This window comes from Papio anubis, chromosome 7 (assembly GCF_008728515.1).
Source record: "Papio anubis isolate 15944 chromosome 7, Panubis1.0, whole genome shotgun sequence".
NCBI classification, from domain to species: domain Eukaryota; kingdom Metazoa; phylum Chordata; class Mammalia; order Primates; family Cercopithecidae; genus Papio; species Papio anubis.
The window spans coordinates 32,177,728-32,199,398 of NC_044982.1; the positions used below are offsets into that span (position 1 = coordinate 32,177,728).

General features: G+C 43.0%; 2 protein-coding genes and 1 pseudogene across 3 annotated transcripts; 1 reads left to right on the forward strand and 2 right to left on the reverse strand.

The window, feature by feature from the left end:
- Positions 1-2,427: 2,427 nt before the first annotated feature.
- Positions 2,428-4,075, reverse strand: ISCA2 (iron-sulfur cluster assembly 2). The gene is made up of 4 exons (XM_003902053.5): positions 3,947-4,075; positions 3,643-3,745; positions 3,405-3,520; positions 2,428-3,068 (listed from the first exon to the last, which is right to left on the reverse strand). The coding sequence occupies exons 1-4, from the start codon at positions 4,015-4,017 to the stop codon at positions 2,894-2,896; spliced, it is 465 nt and encodes a 154-aa protein (XP_003902102.2). The 5' UTR covers positions 4,018-4,075; the 3' UTR covers positions 2,428-2,893.
- A 121-nt stretch (positions 4,076-4,196) lies between these two features.
- On the forward strand, positions 4,197-19,025 carry NPC2 (NPC intracellular cholesterol transporter 2). Of its 2 annotated transcripts, XM_017961368.3 has the most exons (6): positions 4,244-4,258; positions 4,452-4,596; positions 12,171-12,278; positions 14,002-14,174; positions 18,187-18,264; positions 18,680-19,025. In XM_017961368.3, exons 2-6 carry the CDS (start codon positions 4,515-4,517, stop codon positions 18,692-18,694), a joined length of 456 nt encoding a protein of 151 aa, XP_017816857.1. In that variant the 5' UTR covers positions 4,244-4,258; positions 4,452-4,514; the 3' UTR covers positions 18,695-19,025. The 2 variants fall into 2 exon arrangements, with proteins under 2 accessions (XP_031523843.1, XP_017816857.1); XM_031667983.1 differs by lacking the exon at positions 18,680-19,025 and having other exon boundaries at positions 4,197-4,258; positions 18,187-18,366.
- Positions 15,101-15,641, reverse strand: LOC116275701 (annotated as a pseudogene).
- Positions 19,026-21,671: the final 2,646 nt, after the last annotated feature.

The following is a 21,671-nucleotide window of genomic DNA, read 5'->3' on the forward strand; positions in this document are numbered from 1 at the left end:
TCTACAAAAAATTCAAAAAGTAGCTGGGCTTGGTGGTGTGGCCTGTAGTCCTAGCTACTTGCAGGGGCTGAGGTGGGAGGACTGTTTGAGCCTGGGAGGTAGAGGCTGCACCTCTGCACTCCAGCCTAGGAGACAGATTGAGACCCTACCTCAAAAAAAAAAAAAAAGAAACAAAACTAAGAGTGGATGGGACACATAATTTACATACCGTTGGTCACTGTCATCACATAACTGAAGTATGGTACCACAATAAGATCTGGGCATTGACCAAGAGACCTTCTCTTTGAAAAACAACATTAAGTTCATTCACAATATAAAGCAGATTTAGAGCTCCCTTGACTTTGGTTCTTACCTGATGCCCCAGCACTGGCTTGCATAAAAAGTTAATGCCAATTCTGCAACAAATAGGCCTTGACAACTCCCCTCCAAAGAATGGGAAGGCATAAGATCTTCCAACTGAACCTGGAAGAGTACAAAGTTTTCCTAAATGAATGTGCAGTGAGCAAAATTTGTGAAAATGACTTTTACGGGCCACCAAGAAGACACATCTGGTCAGAAAGGGCCTGCAGCAGATCCTAAACCCATTTTACCATGTATACTGTTTATTCTCAACAAACTGCCCAGTGGCCCCGATGCTATCATTCCCCCATGCTCTGTGTTCTTAAGTCACCACCCTCCAATGGAGATTTATTGCTGCCACTTCTGGTTTCCCCATGAAGCTTTCTCAGTGTGAAGTAACATGATTTTTCCCAAATCCGCCTTTTTTGTTTGTTTGAGATGGAGTCTCACTCTGCCATCTAGGCTGGAGTCCAGTGGTGCAATCTTGGCTCACTGCAACCTCTGCCTCCCGGGTTCAAGTGATTCTCCTGCCTCAGTCTCCCGAGTAGCTGGGATTACAGGTGTCCGCCACCCAGTTAAATTTTGTATCTTTAGTAGAGATGGGGTTTCACCATGTTGCCCAGGCTGGTCTCAAACTCCTGACCTCAGATGATCCGCCTGCCTTGGCCTCCCAAAGTGCTGGGATTACAGGCGTGAGCCACCATGCCCAGCCCCAAATCTGCCTTTTTCTAAACATAAAATTCCAATTCTCCCATTAACAGTAGATGCTCACATATAAGCTTCTGCATTCTAAGGGACTCTGTTTCTGCCTAGTGGACCACTGTAATTTAATCGATTGGTTTAGCAACAAAAGCTATTCTGCTTGTGCTCAAGAATTTTAAAAACCACCAAATCAATAAATAACCCACAAAAATATTCTTAAAGAATAGATTCTAATGTTTAAAATGTAGCAAAATCTTTTTAAGGAGGATGAAAGGACAGGTAGTCCGAACTGAAACCCTATCAGACGCAGGTACTGGCAGCACTGTCTTGGTCATGTGTGCACACAGATGCTCCCATGGTATGCTGCTTTCTGCCTCCTTCCATCGGCTCTAAGAAATGTACTCAGGCTTCTGAGTGTCCCCGTCTCTCCTCTAACTGCATGATAGGTTTGTTTTCTCTAACTCCTAGGTTTTGCCATGCTGGAAATGTATCTAAGTTTCTGTCTCAGATCTTTTTTAAACTCTATTTCCATTTTTTTAAACAGGAAATTCTTACTAAATGACCTTAATTCCAATCCAGTGCAGAAATGCAAGTCTTTGCTGTAACAAACTTCTAGGCTCCCAAGCAAAAGATGGATTTAACCAGTAGCTCTTCCAGAATCAACTTGGTTGTAGTTTCTCCAACATCAGTATTAATAAATCATTCGGTGCGGTGATGGTGATGAATTGTTTTTCTTTCACTGTCTGTCCACACAGCTCCGCAGCACTGGAATAGGATTATTTCAAGCTCCAAATCCTATTTAAGTGCCACACCTACACAAGTACTTTAATTCACCAGAATTTGTGATTTTAAAAGCTGTTTGGTGACCCTAGAGTTGCCAAGATCAGCAAATAAAAATATAGGATGCCTAATTTTGAATTTCAAATAGTAATTTTTTAGTATATGCAATATTTGAGACATAGGCATACTAAAAAATTAATTACCTGAAATTCAAATTTAACTGGGCATCCTACATTTCATCTGGCAATCCAATCTAAAAAAAGGTTCCTAAGAATCTATTACCTATAACGATAAAGAGATCACTTCCTGCTGTGCATGAGACCAGAGCCATTTTACAACAGAAGGCAGGTGAAGCAACATATCCTAAAAAGATTCAGTCATTAAATTGTCACAGAATCTTAAAATGTCTCTATGAGTAGGGAGGCTATTTTTGAAACAATTCAGTATCAGTGAGGGTTTGGTCCAAGTTTTCTGGGCAATGGGCTCTTGGTTTTATGACTCCTAGCAGATCCACAAGTATGAGAGTAAAATGTATCTGTCCCATCAAATAGGAAGTGGCGAATGGGCTGCATAGACAATAAAGAAAAGTGGCACATACTGGCAGGGTGAAATGAAAAAGAGAACATTTCATTTACTTTTCTTATCCTCTAATAATGGTGTCCAAGCTACCCGACCTGTGATCCTGATCCACAACACAATAAGAACTTTCTTTAAAATGAAGCTTTTATACATAGCTATCCACATATATACAAGCAGCTCTTAAGGCCAGATAATTTAATTCCAAATTTTAGAGCCATGGAAGCTCTACAGATTATACGGAGTTTCAACCAGTGATTAAATCTGAGGTAACAGCATCTGGAGGCTCAGCCTTAGCACTGAGGGGAGTTGGAGGGAAAAATTAAGCCAAAATCTTCACGTTCTGAAAATAATAGTGGCAAAACACAACACTCCTGGACTGTGGGAAATAAAATTGAGAGGGACATGATTAGAAGGAAACCTCTAGAATTCTACTAATTCCAGGTTCTTCAAATTGGTACAACTGGTGACAGTCTCAGAGTCACCAGTCATCGCATCAAAGTTTGATAGAGAAGGAAGACCCACAGGAGCAGCCTTGCTGTGCTTGAGGATTGTTCAACACTTGAAATGAGCTTCGGATCAGTTCTTGGCTGAAGTCCACCTGGGCCCCTTTCACGAAGGCCAAGCTATCAGAGTCAACCACCACTCTTGCCCCACCCTGTTCAAATACCCTGAAAAGACAGGAGGAAAGCATTAAGAGTATCACAAACACAAAAAAGACACTCCCTGAGCCCAGAGGTGCACACCGTCTGTTTTCTAAAGTACAGCGGGAGCTTCCCGATTACCTTTAACACGTGCTGATTTTCTTTTAGGCAAAAGTGATTCAATGGAATAAATACTGCGAAAAGTTTAGGGACTTAAGCCTGGAATCTAATCCGGCCTGACTTTCTACCGACTACCCAATGGACCTGGGCAGGCCAATTTTGCTCCTATAACTTAGCACCTTAAACTATACACACTTTTATCCCTCCTGTACCTCCTTTGGGAACCCATCCCTTCCTCCTTGCCTGTCGTCCGGGTTGATAACTGTATCCAGTGAAAATTTGTATTGGAATCCGGAGCATCCACCTCCCTCTACCTGCAGCCTGAGGAACTCTGACCCCTCGGTGATTTCCAGAAGCCTCTGAAATGCAGGAAGGGGGATCAGGAATAGCGGGCAACGGGAGTTAAAGGGCTGAGTGAAGAGCAGTTCCCGCTGCTCCCGCCAATCGCCTGGGTACCGCCGCCCCGCGTCCGGCCTTCTACCTGGACGCAGCTGTCCGTGAGGCGGATCTGCCCTTCGCCGGCCTCGGGGCTGGAGGACGACGCTTCCCGACGCGCCTGGAGTCCCAGGGAGGCCGCGAGGAGCCTGCGCGCAAGGGAGGGTAAGCCCGGGGGCAGAAGGGGCACCTGACAACCCTTGACCTGGAGCGCCTCACGCTAAACCTGGTGACCCCCACCTGGACGGCCTCCCACCAAACCCTCACCTCCCCCACAGGCCTTGGTTTCCCATTTGTTCTAGAGGCGCAGAACCAAACACCCTTTCCAGGTGCCTTTCTAGTCTTGATACCTGCCCCTCGGCCAGGGAGTGACCGCTCTCTGCGTCGCGGCCGTTAGGGACAACCCCCGGGCGGCAGCCATCTTCCTCCACAAGCTCCGCCCCGCGCGTCTCCCCCGTTTCTCACCCGGAGCCTCTGGAGGCGGGGAGAACGAACAGGAGGCCGGGCCCTCACGGAGGCCCCGCCCCCAACATACCTATTGGGTAGTGAGGGAGGAGAAGGTGCCTGATTGGCTAGAAATGCTCCTGACGGCAGCCGCGGGGGCGCACCCATGAAGCCGGGGAGGTGCTCTAAAGGGAAGGAACGGGGCGAGGAGGAGTAAGGTGGGGCGGGGCGGAGGTGGGTCTGGGCGGGTCAGGCCTCTGAGGGGACGGCATGGGCGGAGACTGCAGGCTTCTGGGCCCGAGAGGGCTGGAGTTGGCTCCCGGAGCCGAGGGCGGGGCGCGGGCGGGCCTCGGCCGTGGTTACTGGTGACAGGTCGCCTGACTGGGCTCCTCCCCGGGCCCGCCCCCACAGGTTTGTCTTGTGACCGCGGGCGGCCGCCGCTTCTTTCCAGAGCTTGGAACTTCGTTATCCACGATGCGTTTCCTGGCTGCTACATTCCTGCTCCTGGCGCTCAGCACCGCCGCCCAGGCCGAACCCGTGCAGTTCAAGGACTGCGGTGAGCCCGAGGCCCGCCCAAGGTTCCCGCGCCCTCTGCGGAAGCCCCCGCCGGATCCCCGCGCTGAGACCCCTGGGGCTGGGCTGGGCGGATCCCTCGGGCGGCCAGGCTGAGCCTTGGACCCTAACTGGAGTGGGCTGGGTCGGGGAGAAGGCGCCGGCCTCCAGGAAACCCGATCGCACACAACTTTGTCTTTTTCTTAGAACGCATGTTTTGGGGTTCCTGGGAACTCCAGGAGGTGGGCCTTTTGCTGAAGTTTCCTAAAGTTTGTAGGGCTGACAACAGAAGGGCTGTATCCAGCGCTGGTGGAGGGGTGGAGCACAGAACTTCTTTTTATTTATGCTTTATCTTGGAATCCCGCCCTCCCCCTTCCACCTCCCTTTGCTTTACTTTTAATTTACTTTTTGCTGACAAGTCAAAAGTCAATTCCCCTTTTTCATCATTTATTGTTACAAATAGGACTTCCTTTGGGCTTTGGTATCTTGTGATTCTTAATCAGTTTTTTCTTGTATAAATCTCATTGTGTCTCTAACCACAGCTTGTGACACATAACTCCCTCTCGCCGCTGTGGTTGCAATCTTTGTTGGAAAATACAACAGGTGGTGGAAATTCTGAGTGCCTTCATTGAGTCGAGTCTATAGAATTGTCGGAACAGAACTCGAGCAAATTTGTTCAGAGGTGGAGGTAGAGGGATACAACTGTCAATGAAAGAGGCATGAAACTGATTTTGTAAGATCTGTGAGTGGAAAGGAAGCACGGAGATCGTATAATCAATCATTGAATTCCAGGGATGTTGGGTAGCCTACCTAAAGTCACGCAGCAGAATAGGGAACTAGAGTTAAGTGTAACCGCCCAATGGGTTCACCTTGCCCACTGCCTAGACAGAGCGGATTTATCAAGATGGGATTTGCAATGGCGAAAAGAGTATTTCACGCAGAGCTGGCTGTGCGGGAGACCGGGGTTTTATTGTTACTCAAATCAGTCTCCCAGCATTCAGATCTGGGTTTTATTGTTACTCAAATCAGTTTCCAGCACTCGGGGATCAGAGTTTTTAAGGATAATTTGGCTGGTATGGGCTCGGAAAGTGGGGAGTGCTGATTGGTCAGATTGAAGATAAAATCATAGGGGGTCGAAGTGAGTTCTTGCTGACCTCTGGGTGGTGTCATTTGCTGCATCGGAATGCAGGATCTGCAGAATATCTCAAGCTACTGACCTTAGGTTTTACAATAGTGATACTATTACCATGAGCAATTTGGGGAGGTTCAGACTCTTGCAGCCAGAGGCTGCGTGGCCCCTAAACTGTGATATCTAAACTCGTAGCTGATTTGTTAGTCCTACAAAGGCAGACTGCTCCCCAGGCAAGAAGGGGTTTTTCAGGAAAGGGCTATTATCCATTTCGTTTCAGAGTTTAAATTATAAATTCCTCTCCAAGACTAGTTCAGCCTACACCCAGGAATGAACAGTTTAGAGGTTAGAAGGAAGATGGGATAGGTGAGTTCTCATCTCTTTCACTGACATAATTGCCTAAGGATTTTTGCAAGGGTGGTTTCATAAGTGTGCTGCTTTACATCCAGTGCCCAGGTAATAGTAACTGCTCAATGAAATGTGTTGAAAACATAGATGGAATACTTTTTCCCCTATGTCATAAAAATTCATGTTGACAAAAGCAAAGTTGAGGATTAGGGGACAGGATTGATTAAGGATTAGACTGCTGGCTGATTAACACTTAAATGCTATTCCATTGATTTAGGAGACTGGCACTTGAAAGCTATTATTGCTTCAAATTACTGCCTTTCCCTCCATTAAACTTAGTAGCCTGCGTTTGGATGAAGACACTATTAATTTTAATAATTCATTCCAGCCAGGCATGGTGGCTCACGCCTGTAATCCCAACACTTTGGGAGGCCGAGGCGGACGGATCATGAGGTCAAGAGATCGAGAGCATCCTGGCCAACATGGTGAAACCCCATCTCTACTAAAAATACAAAAATTAGCTGGGTGTGGTAGCGTGCACCTGTAGTCCCAGCTACTCCAGAGGCTGAGGCAGGAGAATCGCTTGAACCCGGGAGGTGGAGGTTCCAGTGAGCCAAGATGATGCCACTGCACTCCAGCCTGGCGACAGAGCGAGACTCTGTCTCAATAAAATAAAATAAAATAACTCATTCCATCCTCACAAGCTGTCTTACAGATGAGGAAAGTTAAGCACATAGAGTAACTTGCCCAAAATCTCACACTCAGTAAGTGGTAGGAAACAGTGGGTCTTTGTGAGCCACTTTGGGTTTCCAAAAAAAGAAGGGAAATAAATCCAGAAATTATTCTACTCATTTGAAAAAGCAGGAGTATGTGGGGAAAAGAAAGACATCAGACCGTTACTGTGTCTATATAGAAAGAAGTAGACATAAGAGACTCCATCTTGTTCTGTATTTGAGATGCTGTTAATCTGTGACCCTACCCCCAACCTTGTCCTTGCAAGAGACATGTGCTGTGGTGACTCAAGGTTTAAAGAATTTTGGGCTGTGCAGGGTGTGGTTTGTTAAAAAGGTGCCTGAAGGCAGCTTGCTGGTTAAAAGTCGTCACCATTCTCTTAATCTCAAGTACCCAGGGACACGTACACTGCCAAAGGGACCTCTGCCTAGGAAAGCTAGGTATTGTCCAAGGTTTCTCCTCATGTGATAGTCTGAAATATGACCTCATGGGAAGGGAAAGACCTGATCGTCCCCTAGCCTGACACCCGTGAAGGGTCTGTGCTGAGGAGCACTAGTATAAGAGGAAAGAAGGCCTCTTGGCAGTTGAGATAGAGAAAAGCATCTGTCTCCTGCCCGTCCCTGGGCAATGGAACATCTCGGGGTAAAATCCACGTTCTGTTTAGTGAGAAAGGAGAAAACCGCCTTAAGGCGAAAGGTGGGACTTGCTAGCGCAATGCTGCTCTTTATGCACTAAAAAGGTTTATGGAGATGTTTACATATGCATATCAAGGCACAGCACTTTTCCTTAAACTTATGTCACAGAGATCTTTATTCACATGTCTTACTGCTGACCTTCTCCGTGTCTCATTTCTTTTCTCAAGTCTCTTTCCACCTAACAAGAAACGCCCACAGGTGTAGAGTGGCAGGCCACCCCTTCAGGAGTACACCTATGGGAAGAAGTTTTTAAAGGGAAGAAGGGTTTCAGTTACAGATTTTTAATTTACTTTTGAATTGGGAAATATGATATAAAGACTTCAGTGCCCACATCAAAAGGTTTGTGTTCCACTCTACACCCACCTTGCCTGGCGTGGAATTTCCTCAAGTGAGAAAGGGGGCCAAGCAAACTAGTTTTGTAATGTTTGCTGGTTAGAACTGAGGAGTTTCTTCTATTGATACTGGAAGTCTGAGAACCTCTTGTCATCAGAAAACTGGATGAAAGAGCTATAAGTACTACCCTTTACTTACTTCCTACTAGATTATGTGACTCAGCCTTGAAAGAAGCAGGTGGAAGCTGGACATTGAAAATCGTAACATTAACATTGATTTTCAATAGAGTGTTGATTGAAGTTCAGGATTTTTTTTTCCCCCTATTCACCGAAAATGGGTTGGAGTGGAAGAGAGTGCTTCTCCAACTGCTTCGGATGCTTAATAATGTGTGCAGTTTGAGAACTTTGCTATGATGGAGAAGCAAGCTGAGGGGTAAAGGACTGCAAGGTACTATTTACCAACCTAACTGGAGCAGTGTTGGTCAATGTGATGATAGCGTTAAAGAGACTGTTCCACCCAAGGGCAGGTACAGGCAGCAAAGAACATCTACTTAGATTTCTCAGTTCATATCATACTTTTATAGTATTGAGCTAATCTGGTGACTGACTGCATAGCAGATAATGTACTCTCAACCTGCAGTTTGCCTCTGTCTTCATGCATTCTACTTTTGAGACAGAAAGAGTCCATCCTATTGTCTAGAAACATAATTTCTATCCATGAAGTATATTTGAGGTGAGAGGCCCAGCTTTTCTGTCAGAAGGGAACTTGCTAACCTACCCAGGAGCAGCTATTCTAGATTAAACTCATGAACTAAATCCAGATATGATAATAATAGTAAATATATGTATCACTATGTTCCAAACACTTACCTAAGATCTATACTTGTGTTAGCTTAGCTACTCTATTATCCCTAGAGAGGTTAAGTATCTTGCCTTGAGGCTATACAGTGAGTAGCAGAGATAGTGAGATTTCAAACCCAGGCATCAGAGTCTGCCTCTCAGCAATGATGGCTGAATGGCAGAACTTAACTTACCCTGTTACAGGCACCATTACCAGGCAGTTCACTTGCATGCCCTCCCATTCAACTGCCAAGTCTCTGGGGCAGGAGGAAATGCAATTTTTAAAGACTATTTAAACCTTTTTTGGTCAAGCATTTATTGTATACAAGTACTTTTGTCCTTGGTTAGACTGAGATTAAAACACACACACACACACACACACACACTCTCTCTCTCTTATTTTAAGAACACAGGTTCCCAAAATCGAGTATACATCTGTAGATTGCAGATGTGTGCTTAAAATCAGTTTTTGAAACTACTTAGAAACAACATGGGCAAGTCAGATGAATCCTATTTCTTTTTTTAAACTTTTTAATTTTGAAAAACTTCTATTTGTTTTGAGGATTTCCAGGGATAAATCCTATATCTGACTCTTTCTAGTACCTTCTTACGTCTCACCCTTATGTTTTCAACATATGCAGTATTTGCAAGTATATCATTCCCAGCAGCTATATAGACCTAGGCCAAGTTAATATTTCAGAGGAAATGAAACCCAGACTCAGGTAGCAGTATTCTTCTTTAATGCAGCTGGCACTTCTGCCATCTTGGCTGTGTGAGTCAGTGCTATTTGGAGTTAAGTTTAACTTGTGCCTAAGCTTGTATTGAAACTATAAAGACCTTAACCTCTGTACTCCTCTTCATCCCCTTGATTCTTGGAAAAAATCCAGATCTTAACAACCTTAGTCAAGATTTAAGGTACTTCATGTTGTTTTTGGAGCCAAAATATTTCATGACTCATAAGTGGGCCTTAAAGAACAGGACTAAATCATTGAAGAAACTGCAGAAGTGCAGTGAAAATGGTACAGTTCCCAATTCAGAAGTGGGAGGTGGTTCCTCTCTTAAGGGTCATTCCTAGTTCAGAGATGGTAGGTGGCTCTTCTGTTTAGGGTCACTCCTCTGTTCAGTGTTAAGTAGTAGTTCCTCTTAAATTCCATAGTCCGCTTACTTGGAAGTGAGTAGGCTTCTGGAATCAGTCTTATTTTATTTTATTTTTTGAGATGGAGTCTTGCTCTGTCACCCAGGCTGGAGTGCAGTGGCACAATCTCGACTCACTGCAACCTCCGCCTCCCAGGTTCAAGCGATTCTCCTGCCTCAGCCTCCTGAGTAGCTGGGACTACAGGGGCACACCACCACACCTGGTTAATTTTTGTATTTTTATTAGAGACGAGGTTTCACTGTTGGTCAGGCTGGTCTCGAACTCCTAACCTTGTGATCCTCCTGCCTCAGCCTCCCAAAGTGCTGGGATTACAGGCATGAGCCACCATGCCCAGCCTTGAATTAGCCTAATTTTAAAAGTCAAGACTGATATTCTGATACTTTTTATTGTTTTACCTATACCTTTAATAGTACTGCTTGTTTCTCTAGGAAGTCAAGTTGGGGTGAAAGAATGAAGGGATTCCAAGAAGACAAAATACTGGGCAAAGGATTTACCAGGAGTTTAGGAGAAAGGGTACAAAATGTGGATAGAAGGTACTTCATCACTGAAAATCACATAGAATATAGGGGTTGAACCTCTACGATAGAAAGAGAATCATGGTGAGGGGCAAAAAGGTGATGCTGAATTAAGAAACCTGAAAAGTTGAGTTTGAGCTGGACCTTCATCCAGAGTCCTCAAGTAGTTATCAGATGCGAATTTCCTTGGGGTGTCCTTCCATTCGTCACCATGGCTACATATTTAAAGCTTCCTTCAGGTTCAGGTGACAAGGGCTTCCAAGTCACGTCCACCCATTGAGTCTTGAATCTGCCCCTTCCAGGCAATGTGACCTTGGACAAGTCTCAGTAATCTTTGCTCTTCTGGTTTCTAACCCCTAAAACAAGGATGATAAATCCCATTGTTGTGAGATGTTTTCTTTAGATGCCTCTGCTTTCCTTCATCCTTGCTACTCAAGGTACAATTTCCATAGGGTCCAAAAATGAATGATTCAGGAACTAAAAACTCTTTAAACCAGATTCAAGAAAGGTTCAGTCTGTTCTGGGATCTGGCAGACTTTCCAAGCAATAATAACAGACTTCCTCAATCAGTGTTTGTTCATGTAGAACTTGGGGTAGAAAGATGGTGTAATTCATTTTCTGATCTTCCTCCTTGGAGTTTCAGGCTCTACATTTGCTTTCTAGCTGTTTCTGCATAAAGTACCATTTTGGCTGTGTGCGGTGGCTCATGCCTGTAATCCCAGGACTTTGGGAGGCCAAAGTGGGCAAATTGCTTGAGCCCAGGAGTTTGAGACCAGCCTGGGCAACATGGTGAAACCCTGTCTCTACAAAACACAAAAATTAGCCGGGTGTGGTGGTGCATGCCTATTGTTCCAGCTGCTCAGGAGGATGAGGTAGGAGGATCACTTGAGCCTGGGAAGGTTGAGGCTGCAGTGAGCTGAGATCATGCCATTGCATCCAGCCTGGGTGACAGAGTGAGACCCTGTCTCAAAAAAAAGAACAAAAAAACAAACCAAACCAAAAAAAAAAAAAAAAAAATAGGCAGAGCACGGTGGCTCACACCTGTAATCCCAGCACTTTGGGAGGCCAAGGCAGGCTTATCACGAGGTCAGGAGATCAAGACCATCCTGGCCAACATGGTGAAACCCCCGTCTCTACTAAAATACAAAAAATTATCCAGGCCTGGTGGCACATGCCTGTAGTCCCAGCTGCTCAGGAGGCTGAGGCAGGGAATGGTTTGAACCCGGGGGGCAGAGGGTACAGTGAGCTGAGATTGTGCCACTGCATTCCAGTCTGGTGACAGAGCAAGACTCCATCTCAAAAAAAAGAAAAAAAATGCAGTTTTTCCTGTAGTGAACAACTTTCATCAAATGTACTTGCTAATCTATATGCTAGAAAAAGAAAGGGAAAATAAGAATATTTTAATCCAAAGGAAGGGTGAAGCAAACATCTTCAAGGTTTAAGTTTAAACTGTGACCTTTACCATTGAGAATGCAAGACAAGACTCTAGGAAAGTTTGGAATTTCGCTGATTGAAGTTTAATCCCTTTGCTATGATCATTTATGGATATGGTCTTGATATTATTTAGTTTGACAAATATTAACTTTCTCTTGGTCAAAAAACCAACTAGTTTCTTATCATCTGAATTAGAGGCTATGATTTTATCTGCAAGGTGAATCAAGATTCTGACTTCTAACTGGGCATTATTCTTAAAGATTCCATCCTGGGAAACAGTCCGAGGAGAATGAGTTGACCCTAAATGGGAGAGCAGAGCACCTTCCCATTAGGTGGTGGGCAGCCTAACTGGCTTATTTCTCGTCTTCTCCTATTCCAATTCATTTTTCTTTTGCAGGTTCTGTGGATGGAGTTATAAAGGAAGTGAATGTGAGCCCGTGCCCCACCCAGCCCTGCCAACTGAGCAAAGGACAGTCTTACAGCGTCAATGTCACCTTTACCAGCAGTGCGTAAAAGTGGCTCTTACCTCAAATTTATGTTAAAGCATAACATAAATATCAGGTGTTGGAATGAGCATGGGAATGGAGGGGAGGGAATTGGCAGTCATGAATTTTATGACTCTTTTTGCACCTTGTGCGAAGCTAGGGTTCACTGTGCCCTTTGACACCCTTCTCATGCAAGGTCCATGGCTCCTAGACTCCCTTTAAGCAAACAGGGAGATGTCCATGTGTTCACAGGTTAGAGAAGACAGCTTGACTTTTCTTGTCCTGTCTTGGCCCTTATTGCATCGCAGGCTTTGATGGGAATGTCAGCTGTGTTTAGCTACAGACTGCAGAGTATTAGTATGGACCCCAATTCTTCAAGCTTTGGAACTCCTCCAAAGTGTTATTTTAAGCAGTAATGCCTTTCAGCTATTAAGTCTACATCCCACCTGAAAATAAAGGTGCAACTAATACTTAACAGCCTCCTTAAGATTTAGGAAACCCACTGGGAACCCAAGAAACAGCCAAGAAATCTGAGCTTTCTTCTCCAATAATATTCAAGAAATGTCATTGGAACTTGTTGCTTTCTTGTACCACATCACATTGAGATTTTTAAGAATCTAGACAAATTAAAATCTTTTATTGCTAAGCAGGGCATGTTCCTTGAATTCCTTCCTCATTTTCTATCCTGTGAAGCTAGACTAGACAGTCTAATAAGTAACCTCAAAGTTCCTGTCATCTTTTGTTCATAAGCCTAAAGACAGCTCTAAGTACTAGCTCCCTGTCTCCTCTCTGGACTATACCCTGGCCTCTCTATTGCTCCAAACCTAAAAAAAAAAAAAGCCTTCTGAACAAGTCATCCCCAACCCAGACAGAAAGAAACAGAACCAATTTTCTGGGTCTCCAAAATACCGTAATAACTCATAAGTCTGATTGCCCTAATTTTGTAATAACTTTATTCCTCCTGGCTAGCTTGTGATGTGGAGGGTAAAGTTTATCAAGAAATGCATGTCTTTCTAATCTTACCCAATTTCTTTCCCTTTTTTTTTTTTCAGACAGAGTCTTGCTCTGTCACCCAGGCTGGAGTGCAGTGGTGCGATCTTGGCGCACTGCAACCTCCGCCTCCTGGGCTCAAGTGATTCTCCTGCCTCAGCCTCCTGAGTAGCTGGGATGACAGGTGTGCGCCACCACGCCCGGCTAATTTTTGTATTTTTAGTAGAGACAGGGTTTCTCCATGTTGGCCAGGCTGGTCTCAAACTCCTGACCTCAGATGATCCACCTGCCTCAGCCTCCCAAAGTGCTGGGATTACAGGTGTGAGCTACCGTGATCCAGCCTAATCTTACCCCACTAAAGGGTTACCTCTTTCACTGTTGTTACAGACCATGACATTTAAGACACACAATATACTTGGACAGAAGCTGATATAAATAGCAAACAGAAAGTTTACTGCCAAAAATCAGTTGCCTCGTTAGATAAGGTTATTTATCTAGGTATCTCTGATTCTCCTAAGAAACTATGAAGGGCCATGAAGAGCGAGGTTAAGAGCAAAGAAAACTTCTGCTGGTTGCTTTTGTTTTGCATAATTATGTTTGGAGTGAATGCTTGCACTGTGCTAGTACCAAGCACCATTGCCAAGAGAAATAGACCCTAGGAATGCTGTTACTTGGGATTATTTCTGAATTTTTGATTTAGAGTTTGAAAATAGGTTGTTTTCTTCGCCATCTGATTCTCTTTTTTCCTCTTAGATATTCAGTCTAAAAGCAGCAAGGCCGTGGTGCATGGCATCCTGATGGGCGTCCCAGTTCCCTTTCCCATTCCTGAGCCTGATGGTTGTAAAAGTGGAATTAACTGTCCCATCCAAAAAGACAAGACCTATAGCTACCTGAATAAACTACCAGTGAAAAGCGAATATCCCTCTGTAAGTTATACCATTATTGAGGGCATGGGAGGCCTTGAGACTGGATTAGAGTTCTGAGGGCAGCGGGCAAGAAGCAGAGATGCGGGTAAAGGGCCCTTTATCTCTTTGATGAAGAAGCAGAAGCCCGAGGGAAAGGAGATAGGTGGGAGTGTTAGGTGTCAGGAGGTAGGGCAAATCTTTTTCTCTGTGTCTCTTCATTCTTTCACTATGACCTGATGGTTAGTCTGGACCTAATGATGCCATTTGTTTTTTAATGTACTAAAATTTAATCATACATAAAAGCTGTAATTTAATCTGACAGTAAAACACAAGAAGCAATATTAAAGTTGGTTTAGTATATTGTATATTTTAGCTTTGAAAGCCATAGAAATCAGTTATCCCAGTGTTTTTCCTATAAAAGACCCATTTTTTTCCAAAGCATTATGTACAATTTTAATTAGAATATAATGACAGAGGATATTCCATAATTTTTAAAATACAAAATGAAGTCAATGACTCAAAAAGTTATCTACTGCAATGAGGTAAAAGGGACATTTCATAATCAATATCATTACAAAGTATGATGGTTCAACTTTTTAGTGCTTCATAGGGAGGAATCATGATAAAAAGGTCAATATGAAATCATTTGATTATAGTAGCAATATCTAACATTTGAAATGCATCCATGGTCTTTTGTATAATCATATTGGAGTCAAGTATATTTTCACATCTGTTATGTCTTATTTTCCAAGAGATATACACAGAGCAATTTTTTTCTCCAGGGAACTTGTGCAAACCAATATAAGATCTAAATTCTTCACATAATGTATAAAACCGGAGAAGCCTCTTCGGATTTATTTTTTGAAGTCTGGAATGCTGGCACTTTCCAATTAGGCAATAGTTCTTCATTCTTGTAACCTAGCTAAGAGCTGCTGCTGACTATGGGCCTAGAGCAGCAGGCATGATTTCTTTTTAGGCCTTTTCTTTTCCAATGGTGTTTTTCTATTTATCTGTCTGACCAGGTCATAAAGTATTTCATTAACATTGACCTTTGACTTTGCAGAATATTCTAAAATGGCACAGTTCCATCACTGTCATGCTCAATTCTGTCCCTGTTCTTTGCCAACTACTCACTCATCTTCCAGATCACATTTATTGCCAACCAAAATCATTGGAACATCTTCTGTGTCCTTAACCAGTAAAATCTGTTCCCTCAGGTCCTGTAAGTCAAACGTGGACTGAATATACTAGTGCAAAACCTTGGCCATTCTTCATATACAAATCCCTCATTGCTGTAAATTGCCCTATCCCTGCAGTATCTAGGATTTTAAGCATACACTGTTGGCAATCAACTTCAACTTGCTTTCTGTAGGAATCTTCTATCATTGGGTCATATTTTTCAACAAAAATTCCCTGAACAAACTGAACCATCAGAGCAGACTTCCCAACACCTCCTGAACCAAGGACCACTAACTTGTACTCACCCATGATGTGATCTGTTTAAATACTGACGACTCCCCTGGTCCAGCACCTCGTCCTCCCTCCTCCCTCCTCCCTCCTCCCTCCTCCCAGCTGTGGCTCCTGCTTCAGCTCCACATGGCAGTGGCTGATGCCATTTTTATATACAATATTTCACTTGGTTCTCATGACCATCCTATGTAGAGGTGATCTTATCTCTATTTAGCTGAAGAAATTTGAGCCTCTGAAGTTATGCAATATGAACAGAGTTCACTCCACTAAGAAGTAGTACAGCCCAGGTTTCTAGCTGGGTCTTATAACTCCAAAGCCTGTGCAATATTAAAAGATTTTAGCCAGGTACCAAATAGTTAAAGATCCAAGTTGTCTTAACATTGTCATGAGAAAATCCTGCTTTATCCATTAATCTCTTAACAAAAGAAGAGAGTAGTAGTTTGTTAGCTTCATAGCAGAGAGGTAGCTTTTTCCACTCTCCTTTCTCCCCTCCAATCCCCCCCTTCACCTCCGACCCATCCCTGCTGCACCTACCTCTTTTTCTACCAAGCACTCGTAAGGTAGATCCTGCTGCAGTGGACCTGCATTAAAGATCTGTATCTTGATAAGAATGGAGGAAATGGAGGGATGGCCTTTTTCCATGAAGAAAAAGAGCCGCATTTCTTGAAAGGAAATCAAGTAGAACTCAGGAGCAATATCTGGCCATTTATTTTCTAGGAAAGGTAAGTAATTAAAGAACATTCTAAAGAGACTCAAATATAGGGTGTCTGTGCTTAAGGGCTATTGGAGACCCTAGAGGTCAGGGACAGATTAGTAGATGAATTTGCAGAGTATCCATATAACCATGGGCATGTTTGAACCTCAGTTACGTATGCAGTGACTAGTCAGAGCCTGATACATAGTAGGTACTTAATATATGGTAGTTATTGTCTGTTAAATGAGTTACATTTAATTTGAAAAATAGCTCAAACTGTTTAAGCACTAAATGAAGCAGTAGTTAATGTATACTAGTCTGGAAAAACTCACAAAGCAAGTTTCAAGAACCTAAATATCATTTCCACTCACATGTTCCATTGCAAAGAAACATTACAGTACAAAAGAGAGGTAGTAACAAGTGACAAGTAAGCCAATGTCCATATAAGAAAGGACCTGCAAAGTGTGAGTGAGTTATTAAGAATTGGAAGGGACTGCTCACATGATATGAGTGTAACAAGTCAAGGCAGGGATTTCTGATGAAGTACATTATTAGAAAGCAGATTAAGGGCGTTAACTGAAAGTATATTGCTACAAAAGGTTGTCATCCTTGAAATTATTCATACAGCTACAGACTTCTCTGGGCCATCCTTTGCACTTTGACATTTCCATTTCTAGCTAACAAGAATGTTTCCTTATACTTAAGAATCTAAATTTTTTTTTCTCTCTGCTCTTCATGGTTACATTGAGAAAAAGCTGGATCAGATTGCCAAATACATGAGAAATTGCTTAAATGTGAAATTATTCATGTAAGCCTTCATGTGTTAGTCCATTTGTATTGTTATAAAGGAATACCTAAGACTGGGTAACTTGAAAAGAGGCTTGATCAGCTCACGGTTCGGCAAGCTGTACATGAAGCATAGTGCCAGCACCTGCTTCTGATGAGGCTTCAGGAAGCTTACTGTTATGACAGAAGGCAAAGGGGAGCCAGCGTGTCACATGGCCAGCACAGGAGCAAGAAAGAGAAGGGGGAGGTCCCAGACTCTTTTAAACAGCCAGATCTCGTGTGAAATCAGTGAGAACTCACTCATCACCAAGGGGATGGTGCTAAGCCATTCATGAGGGATCTTCCTCCATGATCTAATACCTCCACTAGGCCCACCTCCAACATTGGAGGTCACATTTCAACATGAAATTTCAAAGGGACAAATAACCAAACCATATCACTTCATTTATGTGCCATTAATCTAAGAGAGAAAAGAATGCTTTAGAAATTACATTTGATAAATTAACCAAGTTAGTATGTGGTGCTGCTAGCATCAAATCACAAGTATAACTTAGTTCACTCTCTTAAGGCCATAAACTGTGCCCACATGCTAAGCAGCCCTCGTGATTTAAGAAAAAAAGTAAAAAAGGATGAGTTCGAGTCCTTTGTAGGGACATGGATGCAGCTGGAAACCATCATTCTCAGCAAACTATCGCAAGAACAGGAAACCAAATACCGCATGTTCTCACTCATAGGTGGGAATTGAACAATGAGAACACTTGGACACAAGAAGGGGAGCATCACACACTGGCTCCTATTGTGGGGAGGGGGTGGGGGGAGGGACAGCATTAGAGATATACCTAATGTAAATGACGAGTTAATGGGTGCAGCACACCAACATGGCACATGTATACATATGTAACAAACCTGCACGTTGTGCACATGTACCCTAGAACTTAAAGTATAATAAAAGAAGAAAAAAAAGAAAAAAGTATGAGGAGTTAGGAAGTTTGCTACTGTACCTCCAGGATTCATAGTTAAGCCAATTATGGATAGAGGTCAGGTCCTATTTCATTTTTCTCAGTTATTTTTCTCTTTCTCCAGATAAAATTGGTGGTGGAGTGGCAACTTCAAGATGACAAAAACCAAAGTCTCTTCTGCTGGGAAATCCCAGTACAGATCGTAAGTCTATTTGGGGGTGAGAGGGCATGGGTGGAGGGAAGAAAGAAGTGGAGGAGAAATCAGACTGAAACTAAATCAGTGCCATAAGATAAAAGGAATTTCAAGACTGCTGTTTTATGCCTCTCAACCTCTAAAAGTATCTAAGGACCTATTTCCTGAGAACTCAGAACTGTTGCCTTTGTAATATCCTTTGTAAAAAAAAGGTCAAAGGAAAGAAGAGAGAGTGAGACTGTAGGGACTGATTTAACTATCTTCATTGGTTTTTTTTTTTCTGTTGGAATAAGGAAGGTCCAGCCAGACAGGACCTGAAGGAGGTTGCTTGGGAATGTCTGATAACTTGCCCTAGGGTTATTGCCCTCACAGTGGACGAAAGGTTCCAAACCACTTCCACTGAGCTGGGACATTACATCCACAGGTTTCTCATCTCTAAGTGCCTCATTGAGTTCGGTGCATCTGGCCAACGAGTCTGCTGACTCTTGACAGCGCCTCCAGCTCTGCTGCTTCAACAACAGTGACTTGCTCTCCAATGGTATCCAGTGATTCGTTGAAGAGGAGGTGCTCTGTGGCAGAAACTCAGCTCCGGGTGGCTGGTTCTCAGTGGTTGTCTCATGTCTCTTTTTCTGTCTTAGGTGGTTTTCATTAAATGCAGACTTGGTTAGCAGATGTTTAAATTTTTTTTAGCAATATTAACTTGTGGCCTCTTTCTACACCTGGAAATGTACCCTTGAATAAATAAAAACTCGTTTGTCTTGTCTTCTGCATGTGGGCTGTGGTCTCCTCCTGCTCCTTTCAGAGTACGTTCTGCTAAAACCAAGGCAGGCAGACCCCCAGTTCCATGGTCCCAGAGTGCGCTGAAGACATGACTTTTTCAGAAACTCTTTTTCCTCCTTTTTGTCCAGTAAGACCATTTCTATTTTATATAAAATGCCTTTGTTTTGCTTTGTTTGACACAATCTTATACCACCAAGCATGCTTGAAAGAAGCAGTGAAAGTAGAAATCACCTAGTTGAATAATAATGCCTGAAAGGTTGAAGGAACTGAATTTGGTGGGGAGGGCAGGTAGGGGTTAGGGATTACAGGTTAGGATGAGGCGTGGTGATCTTTTGGGAACCCTCTGCCGTGAAGAAAGCCTAGAAACTTAAAAATGAAATGTGAAGTTGTAGCAAGTAGTGGCGAAATTAATTAAATCTTGGAGTTTCCTACTCTTAAAGTACAAGTATAATCATGGGCATATATTTTGCCACCTGCCACCTATTTTGAGTCAGTATACTAGCAGTCAGCTCTTAGGTGGCACAGGGATTACAACCCCATTCACAATTGAGTTGAGTAACATGGACCTCAGGTCATCCATTGTTAGGGCAAAAGGAGGGAACATTCATACCAAGTGCTTGTGGGCAAGTAATTGATTTGATCCAGTTCTTTTCATCCCACTAATTTCACTAGACCCTTGGATTTCTTTGGCCTGTGAGTTTCCCAGGAAAACCACCAGGGGACAGTGATGGATCAGGAATACAGTTATCAACAGCCAAGCTTTCCTAGTTAATGCCAGGAGCCTGTCAACCAGTGTACTTTTTACCTAAGATCTTTTGTGTATCCTGTCACATTGAGTCTAGAGCAACAGTCCACCCTGTCTCCCATACCAGACTCTAGATGTATCAGAATTGTGTGAATTCCTGAGGCCATTAACTGTTGTGCGGGTCTCTGGCTTCAGACTGCCTATGGTTGAATCCTGGTACCACCAATTAACAGGACTACCAGTGTGATCTTGAAATCACTTCATCACTCTGTGTGTCAGTTTCCTTATCTGTTAAATAGGACTAATAATAACAGGGCTGTGAAGACTAAATGAGATGAGGCATGTAAAACACTTAGAGTGACCCTGGCTATAGTATATACTCTGTAAATGTTAACTGTCACTCTAGGAAACAGACATTGTTCTTTGTCTAGAAATAGCAGGAGAATCAGGTTCAGTCTGAGATGTGATGATGTCTCCTCAGAAGGATGAGGCAAAGCTCAATTCTCATGTGTCCACTGTCTCCCTATTCCCGGAAGATTTCTCATGCCATTTAGCTCCTTTGAAGCTAACAACTACCTGCCCTGCATACTCCTCTGCCCTTGTGTTAAAAGAAGACAGGACTCACAATAGCGTGCAAAATGAGTACTTGCCTCTAGCTAGGAACAGTGCCTACTTCAGGGAGAATTGATTTTGATACAGCTGACTAGTTGAGTGTTAAACTATTTTGGAAATAATTTACATATCTAAGTCCTAAAATATTTTTTTCTTTCCTCCACTTATTCTTCAAATTTGAAACAACGTTTTAATACTGTATATCTTTTAATACTGTTTATACCTTGCATTCTTTGTGAAAATTTGTTCTTAGGGACAAAAAAAAATCTTATTCTTTTTATGTGTAAAGCAGGAATAGAGAGATAAGACATAAACAGATACATATTATATCTGTGGTATTAAAATTTGATGAGGTGTTCAATTAGGATTAAAAGGTCCACTAAAGCTCCTGTAAGGAGTGATAATGAAAAGGGTGGGGAAGCACTAAAGACAAAGAGTATAAGTAGATATTTCGGAAATCAAAATTAAAAAGTATTTTGGCTAGTTTATACCCTTCCATCAGAGCAAAAGGGGAACACAACAGCTTGTGACTGTTTGCCAGCCATCGCAAGGCTACATGAAGCCTGCAGCCGTGAGCTAGGTAAGGCTCCCGTGGGGGGATTAGTTTGAAAGGTCGTCTTCTACAGACAGTTCACAGACGCCCCCCTGAGTCATTAAAACATTGAGAAGCACTGAATCTGCGGTATATCAAAAAGGTCATCCTCTTTCCAATGACAGTTTCATGCTTTTCTAGTCCACGGAGCAGGCCTTGGAGGCTCAGACCCAGCTCTTACATGAATTCCAGGACAGATAAATCCCAGATTCTAATTGTTAAAATAATAATGAGGGGCACCCCTGCTTATAGAATAAAGGGAACCCAACACCTCATATCTCCAGTTTGGAAGAAGGTTAAATGTGAAGACTGGTATTCAAATCTTCATACTAATAAAAAGCAACAAGCATGGAGTAATTTTAAATCCTGCATGTTTGGTTTTTAAATCTTAGTTGACTTTTTTTAAAAGGAACAGAGTGATTTTTTTTTTTTAACACAAAATCTTTCAGAAAAGAAACAGAGTGATCTTGATTATGCTTTGGAAAGGTTGATAAAAACAGCTTGTTCTCTGAGAACACCCTCCAGACATAGGAAGAGTGGCTTGAAATAGGTGAGGTCAACTAAGAGAAAATGATCTGCGATCAGCCATTCACTTCAGATAATCCAAAAAGCAATGGTTAAATAGGTTGGTACAAGGACAGGGTCACAGTACATAAGAAAAGCATTAGCACAGAAAAAGGAGTTGTG

Excerpts from the sequence above, each read along its gene's own strand:
- NPC2 (XM_031667983.1), top strand. The coding sequence starts at position 4,515 with ATGCGTTTCCTGGCTGCTACATTCCTGCTCCTGGCGCTCAGCACCGCC. Across the intron at positions 4,597-12,170 it reads CGTGCAGTTCAAGGACTGCG|GTTCTGTGGATGGAGTTATA; the intron begins GTGAGCCCGAGG and ends TTTCTTTTGCAG. Across the intron at positions 14,175-18,186 it reads TGAAAAGCGAATATCCCTCT|ATAAAATTGGTGGTGGAGTG; the intron begins GTAAGTTATACC and ends CTCTTTCTCCAG.
- ISCA2 (XM_003902053.5), bottom strand. The coding sequence starts at position 4,017 with ATGGCTGCCGCCCGGGGGTTGTCCCTAACGGCCGCGACGCAGAGAGCG. Across the intron at positions 3,746-3,946 it reads ACTCCCTGGCCGAGGGGCAG|GCTCCTCGCGGCCTCCCTGG; the intron begins GTATCAAGACTA and ends CCTTGCGCGCAG. Across the intron at positions 3,521-3,642 it reads TCACGGACAGCTGCGTCCAG|AGGCTTCTGGAAATCACCGA; the intron begins GTAGAAGGCCGG and ends CCTGCATTTCAG.